Source organism: Hypanus sabinus, chromosome 7, assembly GCF_030144855.1.
Source record: "Hypanus sabinus isolate sHypSab1 chromosome 7, sHypSab1.hap1, whole genome shotgun sequence".
In the NCBI taxonomy this organism is placed as follows: domain Eukaryota; kingdom Metazoa; phylum Chordata; class Chondrichthyes; order Myliobatiformes; family Dasyatidae; genus Hypanus; species Hypanus sabinus.
The window spans coordinates 71,946,179-71,960,609 of NC_082712.1; the positions used below are offsets into that span (position 1 = coordinate 71,946,179).

General features: G+C 39.3%; 1 protein-coding gene across 1 annotated transcript; it reads left to right on the forward strand.

Annotated features, from left to right (window-relative positions):
- Window positions 1-5,789: 5,789 nt before the first annotated feature.
- Window positions 5,790-13,435, forward strand: chrna6 (cholinergic receptor, nicotinic, alpha 6). The gene is made up of 6 exons (XM_059973861.1): window positions 5,790-5,917; window positions 6,069-6,217; window positions 6,321-6,365; window positions 8,845-8,954; window positions 9,069-10,077; window positions 13,028-13,435. Exons 1-6 carry the CDS (start codon window positions 5,857-5,859, stop codon window positions 13,148-13,150), a joined length of 1,497 nt encoding a protein of 498 aa, XP_059829844.1. The 5' UTR covers window positions 5,790-5,856; the 3' UTR covers window positions 13,151-13,435.
- The last annotated feature ends 996 nt before the right edge of the window (window positions 13,436-14,431 follow it).

Genomic DNA, 14,431 nt, shown 5'->3' on the forward strand with positions numbered 1-14,431 from the left:
CTTCTCTGTCAGCCACTTCCTTTTCTCTGGCAGCCTTTTCCATTTGGTTTTTGGCTTCTCTGGCAGCCGCTTCCTTTTTTCAATTTTGCTTCTTGTTCGGTGTACAACGCTCGCACCTTGGCGGCTTCTGCCTTAGCTCTTGCACGGGCAGCCTTACTTGTTGACGCCCTACTGCCCCTGTTGCTGGATGGCAACGACTTGATGTTGGATCGTGATGCCATTGTAGCACTTGAAACACCTGGTAATGCCGCCTTTTCACTGTAGTGGTCTCGCACAGGTGTAAAAGAACTCTGAACTAAACACCAAGCATAAACCAGTCAGTGGGGCGGTCCCAGTAAGATTAACCGTTTACTGTTCACTCTTCCACATTATCATATGGTGAAAACTGTTGATAAAACAATACAAAATATATACAGTATTTGTTTCCTTCTTGACATCACATTTACATCATAAATACTTGCAAAAGTAAAACTACAACAACTATATTACATTAAAGTGCAACATACAGTCAGAATCTACCTACGCCTTCGACTGGCTTTAAATACGCTTCAACACAAACTATCCGCAACTCTTTAAATAACAAAAAAAATAAACTTTATCAATCATCATTGCTTTTAACCGAATCAGCATTAACATTTTTAATTCAACATATCGATTATCTCATGAACTTACGGCGTTGCTTCACTGATGTTTCTAGTGCGTAGAAAGAAAACTTTTCTCGTACTGATCCTGCACACGCATAAGCCCCCTCCTTCCCATTTCTCCAAACCGGTATTTTCCCACAAGACGCGGCGTAACCAGTTGTGACGTCATCGCATGCCGCGATATATCACAGACAACGAATTTACTTTAAGCAACCTTAACTTTAACTAGAAAACGATAACAAATGAATTACTAAAGTGAAAATATAATAAACTAAACAAATGTCTTAAAGGCAACACAATGCTATTCTTCTCAATCAAATCCCTGAGACATTTAATTTAGTTATTAGGAAATGGTTTGTTCTTACTTAATGGCCATGTTCTACCAGCAAAATTCATTATCAGAATTGTGCATTCCAGAACACTGAAGGACAAACGGAAGAGAACGGCAACATTTGTTGAACTGCGGCACAGGAAACAGGACTTTGCATTTCACCTCTATGTTGTGGCTTGTTCTTTCCAAACTCCTCAGATTGTACCCATTCAAGCTGTTTTCTTGCTGCTGGGAGCTCAGGCATGGGAGAAGCAGGAGCTTGCATGTTGCTGTATCAACCTGTGAGAACTTAAAGGGTAGTACTTGCTTAAAATAGCCACAAACAGTGTAGCAAAACCACTTGCACTCAATAAATGGTATGATTCTGCTGCAATCATAGACTCATACTGCATGAGAAGAGATCCTCTGACACCTAGTCCATACCAACCATCATGCACTGGTTTTCACTAATCCCATTCTGTTCCTCATATTCTAATCAGCTCCCCACAGATTCTACCATGCTTCCTCACAATACAGACAATTTACAGTTGCCAATTAGATTGTCTCTGCAAGTCCTCATGATGTAAGGGGAAACTGGAGCAGGGAGAACATGCAAACTCCATACAGAGTGCACAGGATGTAAGAATCGAACCGAGGTCACCGGACCTGCTAGGGTGCTCTACCAGAGCACCAACACAGTTGATTAATAGAGTGAAAAGGATGAATGGGAAGCTCATTTAACACCTGCCACATTTTACATTGGGTTTGACGACCCCTGATGTCACTGAATAGCTCATAAGCAGCGACTTAGCAGTGGAAATGGAGGTCACCTCCTGACCTACCAACTTTTCAACACTTCCCAATATCTCTAATGATAAGAGACATTTAGAAGCAATTAAAAATAAATAACAATGTAAATAATATTAATAAAATAATAAGTGCAAATTCCATACTTAATGAAAACACCTATGTTAATTAAAATAACGAGCAACCATAACGAACCAATTCACCCCCAGCTTAATTTGAATTGAAGGCACAACCCTTTTCACATCAGTGATTTGTGCAAAGCTGAGGGGCCAGGTATGAAGTGCATCCAGTTCATAACAGAAATTCCCTACACTCAGGGTCAGAGTAAGGGTTGAGATGTCACCAGTGGTATCTCACTTTAAATGCAATTCATATTTTCATGCTACAATGCATACCACCCCTATTTTCTGTAGACTAACCAGATAGCCATTCAATAAATAAGTACTTGGGAGATGTCTTAATTTCATAATTTCTTAATTTCACTTTATGATGAAATTATGACTTGGACTTTTCAGTCCAGCTTTTTATTTATTTGCTGATCCATACTGCATCTATTCACTTGTTTTTGTTTTTCTGTAAATTATACTCTGGCTAAAACATTTGCACAGGTGTGGGGATTGTTGGAAAGATACAGGTTATATCAAAGCCTTTTAAATATCAATATCTAGCACTGTTGCATTTGGCTCAAATTCATTGCTGCTTTCAGATATGAAACTTATCGATCTAAATTTGAACTGAAGCCAGACTCTCCGGAAATTTGTCATTAAGACCACAAGTCAGCCAATATCTGTCCACAGAAATTCAGCGCTAATGTAACATGATGCTGGTCTTTCATTAGAACTGATAAAAACAGGGAATAGGCTTAAATTTCCTATTCAGACACACATTGTTCCTTCTTCTTTGAGTCTTTGTTTCAGAAATATTTGTTAAAAGTCAGAATCCTACAAGAAAATGAATCTCAGAGTTGCATCTAATGACGTACAGTATATATAGATGTATATATTTTAATTATAAATTTACTTCGTACTTTTCAATTCTTTACACTATTTTTGTTAATGCAACATCACCACACACTTGTAGATCACAGCAAAATAGTTTTTTTTTGTTAACAGTTTAGGTGCTTTATCATTATTCTTATCTCACATACCTACATTAACATGATACAATTGATGAAAATTTCTGGGGAAATGATAATGATAATAATTAATATGTTGGATCATGCACAGCATTCCTGCATCACCAGTGATGGTGCCTTCTTCCCTGGGCAGCTGAAGCAGACTGCAACACAGTGCATGACAAGTTCAGCTCTGCTGCTAACCAGCAACACCAGTGGGGAAGAAATGGAGTACTCAATGTTCTTGATAGCCAGCAGTGTCATGCGATTGTGAAAAAGACATAAAGAGCTAACAACTGCATTTTTGGTCAGAGCCACTGCATCCAAGTGCACCACCATCTTACCGGTTCCTGCATGTGGGGGGAGGGGACGGAATACAAGCTCATGGGTGATAGGTGAAACCAGGTGAGGGGGAAGGTGGGTGTGTGGGAGAGTGGGGATGAAATAAGAAGCAGGGAGTGATCCACTATCCTCTCCTATCATACCCCTCCTCTTTCCTTTTCTTCCATAGTCCACTGTTGATTCCTATCAGAACCCCCCTGCCCTTTCTTAGTACAATACCATACAATCACTAATATCTGCACAACATCTGCAACCCATATGTCACAAAAGTCCCTTCATATTCTTCTGTGCATGTGGTGAACTATGTGCCTGTCTGGACACGCCCCCTGCTGACTGCTCCTGTGGCTCCTCCCACAGGCCCCTGTATAAAGGCAATCTGAGGCCTGACGCTCGGCCTCAGTCTCCAGGATGTAGTATGATGGACACTCACTCCTGGTTCCTTCTTCCAGTCAATAAAAGCCGATATCTCGCCTTACGTCTCAGTGTGAGTTATTGATGGTGCATCAGTGCAAATTTACCTCTGCGGAATATAGCAGAAAATTAACCAATTCTTACTCCCATTATATCAATAGTTTGCTACAACACTTTTGTATTTCTTGATGAAAAGCACTTCACATACTGTGGTGAACTATGTGCCTGTCTGGACACGCCCCCTGCTGACTGCTCCTGTGGCTCCTCCCACAGGCCCCTGTATAAAGGCAATCTGAGGCCTGACGTTCGGCCTCAGTCCCCAGGACATAGTATGATGGACACTCACTCCTGGTTCCTTCTTCCAGACAATAAAAGCCGATATCTCGCCTTACGTCTCAGTGTGAGTTATTGATGGTGCATCACATACTGAATGTAGATCTCTGCATAAAGCACATTCATTTTCTGAGTATCTGCACTCTGCAGATGTAGACTGATATATCTCTTTCTGCATTGCTCACAGTGAAGGGATCCTTATTCCTGATGCTAACAATTGCAGCCATTTCTCCTGGCCATGCTGACACACAGGACCTCCCTCCTGCTATAGATATCAATAGCCAGGGGTTTCCCAGTCTCTTTAGCTGAATATGGGATCAACCTTCCTCACTCTTGCAAGGCAGCCAAATTATTTGTGGTTGTGTGGCTGCCAAAAGGAATTCATTTTAATTTAAAAAATAAATTTATATTCATTAAAAAATCCATAAATTTGGTTCTGAAAGCAGTTCCTGACAAAGGGTCTCAGCCCAAAATGACGACTGTATTTCTTCCTATAGATGCTGCCTGGCCTGCTGTGTTCCACCTGCATTTTGTGTGTGTTTCTTGAATTTCCAGCATCTGCAGATTTCCTCGTGTTTGCTTGCTTTCATTGTTTACATGATTTCTGTGTTTTTTTCTTGCTCTGTGCAGTGGGTGTTGACCTTTTTGTTAATGGGATTCTTTTGGTTTTCCTGTTTTGTGGCAGCTTGTAAGCAGACGAATCTCAAGTTTGTAAGATTTATATATACTTTGATAATAAATGTATTTTGAACTTCTAAAAAATACAAATCATCAAATAACTCTATGTTCATGGTGTCATTCAATAGTAGATTCTATTTAAAAATCATAAATACCATTCATATGACATCTTTTAACAGTACACTCTACATATGTTTAAGGGGCTTTCATACTGAACACAGCACTTCAGTGTCTAGCAATGGCAGGATGTTGGAATATGTTCCTTCCTCAGGAAGGTATTGTTATTGGCTAGATCAGGCTCCAGGACATCCCTTGGCACAGGGGACTGGAGGCTGGAATGTGCCAATCAGCAGCATCCTCTTATGGACATCCTGTTACATGGGTATCAACAAGGGGAAATTTCCTACTGGTTAATGCATAGCCACGTATCACAAGATGTGTAAAATGTGACAGCATCCTTAGTCATTCAAGTCTAATTATGTCTAGTTGTAAACACCACCATATATATGGTTTGAAACTGGATTTTGGTCAACTTCAGCAATTTCAGAAGTGGCCCTAATTGGATATTGGTGTTAAACTGTGCTGTGGTTTTGAGTACAGCAAAAATAACAGTTACACAATCTCAATTCAAATGTATGTGAAAACCTTTCCTGGTTTAACTCTCTCAGGAGGCACAGGACTATCACCATCCTAGGTACAAAGGATGTGGTCCACTGTGCCTCCTCCTCCGTCATTTGCACTCACCACACATTAGGGATGGTAGAAAAAGGATCTGCCCGGTTAATTGGTATGGCCATATTTCAATAGCAACTTTTGATTCAAACACTTCTGCGTCGATAAGGCTTTATGTCCACTTTGAATGAAAATTTACATGAAACCACAATTTAACAGTGGTTTTCTGCGAACCCACAGGCCGATGTTGTATGTGTGTTTGAGAACGCGAGAGAGAGACTTCTTTCCCATGACGATTCCCTGTTGCGCTCGCCGACCCGCAGTCTGCTTCCGCTGAGGGAGGAGCGCAGGCGGGTACCTTGAGAATGACTGACGGGAGACGAGCGGTCCAAATCAGCAACTTCGGATCCGGAAAAGAGATCAGAGCCTGGGGGCTTGTCTCCACCTTGCTCCAGTCCTGGTGCTCGGAAATCCTTTGCAACTCGACTGCCTCTGGTAACTCAACTCCGACCAAAAATAGCCGCGTCGGCACTCAAGGGAAACAAATGACAACTCCAGGGAGGACGCATCTATTAATCCCCATTGGTTTGCTGTTACTGATACACGGTAAGCGTATGGGTTTAACCTCAATGAAAATATAGATTCCGAAAATAAGGACTAAAATAGGATTATTGTATAGAATGTAGTCTCTGTGTTTGTGCAATTACTATTCTGTTGCCTTCAACATGTTTGATATTTCTGTGTGTGTGTGTGTCAGTGCGCGCAGATTGTCTTGCCTCCAAAGCAGAAGACCGTCTATTCCGGAGAATATTCCGCAAATATAATCAGTACATCAGGCCCGTCGAGAACGTCTCTGACCCGGTGATGGTGCAGTTCGAGGTCTCCATGTCTCAGCTGGTCAAAGTGGTAAGTGTATGGAATCAACTCCATGGCAAGTGTGTATTTCAATAGATAGTGCTGTTACTTTTTAAAGTTTAATTCCTTTCATCTTCATCGCCTCTTTTGACAGGATGAAGTCAACCAAATAATGGAGACGAATCTTTGGCTTCGGCATGTAAGTTGTATGAGGTACAGGTGTTCATCTCTGGGAGCAATGGCCCCACTAATGTAACAGCAGTGGCATTGGAACCAGTATAGTCTACTTACCAGTTTCTGAGATGCAGTCCACTTATCTGGGTGCAGTTTCTGCTCTGTATTTACTTCCAGTCTGTGCCAGACTGCCCGGCTTAATTTAATCACTGTTCACTTCATTACCAATAACAAGCAGATTTGTTGTGAGATGTGCACTGAAATATCAGCAGCAGAAACATTAAAGTCCTCTTCCTTTAGTTGACAGAATGAAATCATTTGCATGGGTTGTTCCATTATACCATTTATCCTCAGGATAGCAGGCTTACCCTCTCTTTCAGGGGAGTCAGTTTGCAAAAGTATTTTAAAACAGATGTGATTTGAAGCCAAATAAATTCAAAGTGAGGTATGGCAGGGTTGTGAGAGAAGGTTAGTGTCTGAGTCTAATCACATTGCTTGTTAATAAGCCAGATGGGAGGTGGGCAATCAGCTTCCTTCTGCACTGTTCAGGTCCTTAAAAAAAAGTCTGCCTATTTCTACCTCCATATCAGTTAACTATTTCAGGGCTCTGCTTGTCAACCTATTTAAAATGTGGTGACTTATAACTCTGATGCTGTCCCCACCCCCAGAACTTACACCATTTATCCTTGATTGGCCATGGTCCACTTCCTATCTTTGTGGTCCCCTCCTTCCTGAGTTCCTTGAAATCCTCCAGTTCTGCAGGTGCTGATGAAGGGTTTCAACCCAAAATATTGACAATCCCTTCTCTCCCGCAGATGCTGCTCGACCCTCTGAGTCCTTCTGGCAGATCAATTGTTCAGATTCTGACTTCTTGATGATTCTGAAATTAATTTGCTCCATCCTTAGTGGCTGTGTTTCTCATTGCCAAACAGAGCAATCCCATCATTCTCATCCCACACCACCCATACCAAGCCTCTTCAAAATAGTGCATTGGAATCCTTCATTTTGATGTGGGAAAGTTAGTGAAGTGTCTGAAAAACAGTACCTCTGTGAATGCAGTACTACTTATACCAGTCTAAGTTCCTACACTTACCTCTACAATGAGTCTTGAACCTTCTGACAAAGATCTCAGAGTGCCACCAGCTGAGTTAAAACTGGCACTTAAGGTTGACATGAAGCTATCCTTATGCCACAGTTAACTGGCCAGTTAGATTCCTCGGCCGCGTTAGAAACACACTGGACTTTTTATTAAAAGAAGTCTGGCAGGATGGATACAGTGCCTTGAAGAAGTATTCAGCCCTCAACCTTTTGTTCAGATAAATTAGTATTACAACCAGGGATTTTGACTCTGACTGTGCCACTCAAGCACATCAATTTTTCTCATTTTAAACCACTCCATAGTTGCCCTGGCAGTGTCCTGCTGAAAGATGAACTTCTTCCCTAGCTTAAGCTTTCTGGCAGAGGCTAGCAGAATTTCTCTGTATTTAGCTGTATTCATTTTCCCGTCATTCCTGACCAGATTTTGAGTCCCTGCTGCTGAAGACCATGCCCGTCGCATGATGCTACTTCCACCATACTTTACAGTAGGAATGGTGTTCCGTAGCTGATGGGCAGTATTAGATTTATGCCACATGTACTGCCTGTAAAGACTTAGCAAAGTGTCACTTAGAAGATACTGTAAAGATGTGGAAGAAGCCCTTGTGGTCAGAAAAAGCTAAAGTGGAACTTTTTGGCCTCAACACTAAGCAGTACGTGCCGTGTATATCCAGTACTGTGATTCTGAAGAGTAAGTTCTCTATGACCGAATAAGGCACTGTTACTATTTAGTTACTCATTGGACCTGAAAAAAACTATATATTTTTTTATCTCTGTGTAAGAATTTTCCAATTCCTTTAGATAGGTATTTGTAAATATAATAGATGTTCACATAATAAGTATATTCCCTCGTTGTTAAGCAATTTACTTTTATATTTTCTTAGGTGTAATTTTCCATCATTACTTATTGAATATTTAAAGTTCTCAGGGAAAATGAGACCTTCTTCAACAGCTTCCTTCTAGGTCAGCAACTAAATGAGATCATTTAATAAAAGTATCTTACAGATTTCCACACTCAGTACTTAGGAAATCTGTGAGCTTTTATTGATTACTAATTAATTATTATTCATTACCAATATCTTTGCAGCAATAAGTCTATATTATTGTAATATGTTATGGCTTGAAGACAGCAATAGGAAATCTGTTTTCCCTCCTTATTTTACTGATTATTATTGTTCCATCTTTAATAATCATCAGTCAAAATTGAAGCCAGCTACAAAGCTCAATTATAGATTTCATTATCTTTGGAATATTGTTACCTTTTACAAGAACAATAGCAATTAGAGGATTAAACATGGTATAAAACCTTACCAATTAACAAATAGTGCATTGTGTATCATAAATAATTACGCAATTGATAAGGCAACGCATACCCTTCTGAATGCATTTTGTTTTTCCATGAGTAACAGATCTGGAATGATTACAAATTCCGATGGAATCCAGTTGACTATGATGGTATCAAGTACATCCGAGTCCCGGCTGACAAGATTTGGAAACCGGATATTGTACTGTATAACAAGTAAGTTTTAAGATCAGTGAATGGGCATTAGTGCTTCAATCTAATGAGAGAATTTATGAACATTTCCACATTTGATAGTTGCACTGATTACTTCTGGATTTTCTACCTTTACAGTGCCGTTGGGGGTTTTCAAATTGAAGATAATACCAAGGCTCTTCTCAAATACGATGGCACTGTTAACTGGATGCCTCCAGCTATTTTCAAAAGCTCCTGTCCTATGGACATCACCTACTTTCCCTTTGACTATCAGAATTGTTCTATGAAATTTGGATCATGGACTTACGACAAAGCTAAGATTGACCTAGCGATCATAGGGTCCAAAGTAAATCTGAAGGACTTTTGGGAGAGTGGCGAATGGGAGATCATTGATGCCCCTGGATATAAGCATGAACTGAAGTATAATTGTTGTGAAGAGATTTATCCGGACATTACTTACTCTTTCTACATACGTAGACTGCCTTTGTTTTATACTATCAATCTGATCATTCCTTGTCTGTTAATCTCTTTCCTAACTGTTCTAGTTTTTTATCTTCCCTCTGACTGCGGGGAGAAGGTCACTCTTTGTATATCTGTCCTCCTCTCTTTGACAGTATTCCTGCTGGTTATTACAGAAACGATCCCTTCAACCTCCCTGGTGATCCCTCTGATAGGCGAGTACCTCTTATTCACCATGATATTTGTGACTCTCTCTATCATTATTACGGTCTTTGTCCTAAATGTTCATTATCGAACGCCAACCACCCACATCATGCCAAGGTGGGTGCAAAAAGTCTTCTTGGAAATCCTACCTAAAGTTATGTTGATGAGGAGGCCTTTAGAAGAAAAGAAGACTGAGAAACTAAAAAGCAGGCAAAGGAAGGATAAGTGTATCCAGAAAGACTGTGCCAACCACCTGGAATATGGAAAATTCAAGTCAGCCAAAGATCAGACAAGATCATACTGCTTGTACTGCAAGGAGCCCATGAGTACTGTAACCTCCTACCTGCAAGGACAAGGACAAATCAGTCCTCAATCACTTGAATCTCTCCTTGGCGTCTCAGTTCTTTCTTCTGAAGTTCAGCAGGCAATAGAGAGTATCAAATACATTGCAGATAACACACGGAGTCAGAATGAAGCCAAAGAGGTCAGTAAATTTGCTGTGTGTATCTCATAGAGTCATACAACATGAAAACGGGCCCTTTGGCCCAACTCAGCTGCATTTTGCTGGCAAGCTAGTCTGCATTTCACCCATAACCCACTGAGCCTTTTGTATCCATGTACCCATCTAGGTGGTGTTTAAATGTTACTGATATGCTGCCTCTAAAACTAGCACCATCCCTTTGCGTGAAGAAGCTGAACCTGTTATCCCTTTTAAATCTCTTGTCACTTAAACCTACGCCTTCGTGTTTTTAGCCTCCTCCTAATTAAAAGATAATGTGCTTTCACCCTGTTTATACTCCTAATGATCTTATCTACCTCTATCAGATCACCCCTCAATCTCCCACGTTCCAGTAAGTAAAGTCCCAGTCTCATCTCCTTTCAAGCTTGTCTCTCCATTAAATAATTAAGAAAGTGTACCACAGCCACTTCACAGCTGTAGTGTTAAGTTGTAAGTTACATTTGCAGTACATTAAGTTGTTCACTTCAAATGGCTAATATCAGTGCTTAGTCGTTACTTCTGCAACTCATGATTCCACCTCATTGCACCCTGTCAACATACGGTTGTATTATTTTCTCCCACACACTATCCTATTTATTTTAATGTATCTGTTATCTGTTTCTCAACCACTGTTCTTTGGCAATGAGTTTCATATTCCAGACCTTCATTGGGCAAGGCTGTTTTTCCTCAATCCCTTCATACATCTATTAGTGATTGTCATATATGTGATTAACAAGATAGAGTCTGCAGATGCTGGAAATCCAAAGCAACACACCCAAAATGCTGGAGGAACTCAGCAGGTCAAGCAGCATCTATGGAAATAAATAAACAGTCGATGTCGATGTTTTGGGCTGAGACCCTCCCTCAGAACTGAGAGGGGTGGGGGAAGATGCCAGAATAAAAAGGTGGAGGGAGGGGAAGGTGAAGCCAGGTGGGTGGGAAAGGTAAAGTGCTGGAGAAGAAGGAATCTGATAGGAGTGGGCCATGGGAGAAAGGGAAGCAAGAGGGAACCCAGGAAAAATGATAGGCAGGTAAGGAGAGATAAAAGGCCAGAGTGGGGAAAAGAAGAAGGGGGGGGGGGGGAGGAAAAAAAAACTTTTTATCCGAAGAAGATATGCCATCAGGTTGGAGGCCACCCAGAAGGAATATAAAGAGTCGCTCCTCCACCCTGAGGGTGACCTCATCTTGACACAAGAGGAGGACAGACATATAGGTGTCTGTCCTGGCTTCCCCCCCATTGGTGGTAAAACCTTGTGTATATCTACTCTAATACACTCTTCAATAATTAAAAATAATACTTTTTGTTACCTCTAACCATTTCTTTTCCTGAAACGTATGACTACTAATTTCTCGTATGACCAGATAAACCTTTTATAAATCTCTCCATTGCCTTGCTATTGCTAGTGTGGTGATCAGATGGTTTACTAAATTGAATGCCCTCTGACATCTCCCAGTCAAACATTGTCAAACTTTCTTAACAGCCTTGTTATATCTTACTCTCTTCTAATTAATATCACCTATGCACACAGATTCCCACATAAGTGTTGCTGGAAGTTTCTCCCATTGATTAATAAAGAGGTAATAAATATTAAGTTTAACACAGCCACGTAGACATGGTCCCCTAAGTGCCCATTATTTAGTGGTCATTTCCCTAGTTCCAGTAAAATAACATATGTTCAAAAGAATTATTCAAACCTTGGAGTAGAATAATAGAACACAATAATATAAAGGAGATAGGGGTATCAAAATTAATATTGCCAAGTGATGAGTCATTCCAGTAATTGGTTTCTAAATTTAAAAATGCGCTAAGATGCAGATATAAAACCGTCTCCAATTATTTCTATGATTTTATCATTATAACAGAGGGATTAATCTCCATCCAATTAATAAGGCACAAAAACACACAATAATCTGCCTAAACTTATACATTGACATTCTTAAAAAGTATTCTGCTTATATGCATATTTATTCCATTGTTAAATTATTTTGCATTTATATTTATGAATTTATAACATCTTCATGACAGACTTTATTCCAAAGTGAGCTCATTTTATTTTTAGCCATGACATGCTCACAATATTCATTTTCATGACATGTTCTCTTTTGTTTGATAAGTACAGTAGTGAGGAGCCCCATTAATACCAATGAGCTGACTCCATTATGAGATATATTTCATTATTGGATGTCAAGAAAAAATACTGGTAACCTAAAATAATAACATTCTTTGAACAACCTCAAAGAATAACAATAAGAGAGATAACTTGCTTTTAGTAGAATCGGAATCAGCATTTAATATCACTGGCATTTGTTGTGAAATTTGTTATCTTTACAGTAACTGTTCAATTAAATACATGATAAATATAGAGAAAAAACTGAATTACATAAAGTATATGTATGTCTACTAAATTGTTAAATTAAATTATGTAGTGCAAAAAAAACTAAACAGCAGTGAGAATTGCTTGAGAGTTAAAAATATTGTTTGACTCTGCTAATACAGTCCTGATTGAGTGTTGCCCAAGCAGAGATGCCAGTTTTCAGATTGTTGAGACTATACCTCATCCGTCAGGTAGAAGAGAAACCTTTTGAAATTATTCAGAGAAGATCTGCAGTTTTCTCTCAGTTATCTTGCCACTGATTATCTCTCAATGTGGACATTGATTTGATATTACTTCTGCTGCCGTGTCTTCATCTATATTGCAATGATTACAAAATGCAGAATTGATGTTGACTTGATTGTAACATATTCTTTAGCACAGAATACTTGCACTGGATTGACACCACATCTTGTGGCCAATTATGAACATCAGAGAATTGATACAAAATGTTCTTCATGTATATGTTTCAATGATCTTGCTTGAAATAATCTCTTACGTTTTTGTTCCATTTCAAAAGCTGTGAACATAATGGGAAGTTAATCTGTTTTTATGTCTTGCAGGTTGAAGATGATTGGAAATATGTGGCTCTGGTGATTGACAGGATATTTCTGTGGGTTTTCACTTTAGTTTGTGTTCTTGGAACTGCAGGATTGTTTCTACAGCCATTGATGGCTACAGAATAATTAGGTAGCATTTGATACCTATAAAAGTAATCTGTGTTGTGATCTAGTGTGTGTTATATCAATGTCACATGTCACATCAAAGCCTACATTGCATGACAACATTAAAAATAATTAAAGATTATGCCACTTTAATATTGTGGAAAGAGATTGACTTAACAAATCACTGTTCATGTGGCCATTTATGTGTGAAGCTACAAATCATCTATATTACTGTTTATGTCACCATATCTAAGTCTTGTAGATCATGTCCAGAATATATAACGGGAGATGTGATGAATATTTCATGAAAATACACCTTTTAACACAGTAAGCTAAATTAATCATGAAACCATCTCGTGGATTGTGTTTTTTTTCTTAATATATATTAATGCTTTGGACTTGAATGTACAGTGTACAATTTCCAAATCTGTAGATGACACAAAATGTGCAGACTTAGTAAACCATAACAAGGATAGTAATGGACTTCAATGAGATATTATAGATACGTTGGTGGAATGATTGATATGTATACTACAATTCTGTAAGGACAACAAGAATAGAAATAAGTATATGTGTAATTCACTGAAATTAGTTTGAGAAAGTGATTTAAAAACATCTACAATCCAGGGCTTTATAAATAGAGGCATAGGGTACTAGTGGAATTCACGATGAATGTTGATAAAACACTAGTTGAGCCTCTAATATGTGGACAACACACTTCAGAAAAAAAATTGAAGGTTTTAGAGAGGGTGATGAAGAGATTTATGAAAATAAATCCAGGGACAGGGGCTTTAGTTCTGTGGGTAGACAGAAATTTTGGAACAGAGGAGGTTATGAGAAAATTTGATAGAACCTGATTAAAACTAATGAAGTATATAGGCAGTGTAGATAAAGAGAAATGCTTCCGATTAATGGAAAGGTCAAAAGCTGAGGGATAACAATTGAAGGTAATTGTCAATTGTCGAAAGCACATGAGAAAATATTTTCTTTATACAGACAGTGGGCCTAACCAGTTAGCTCTTACATTGAGCTAGTATAGGTCTGATGACCTGGATGGTGTAATGGGCCGTGTTGATCAATTCGAGTGTCCAGGAGATGTGGCATTAAGTGTACAAGCACAACAACCTAAGCGTAATTTATTATCATAGGATAGAAAACGCAAATAAACCACACAAAATACCATGTAGTAAGCCATAAAGATTTCAGGGCTCATGATTCATAGTCAACACTTGTTTGTTACTGTGGTCGAGGGAACTCCGATCTCCCGACTCACTCATGAAACCACCCCTTGGTCACAGGCAC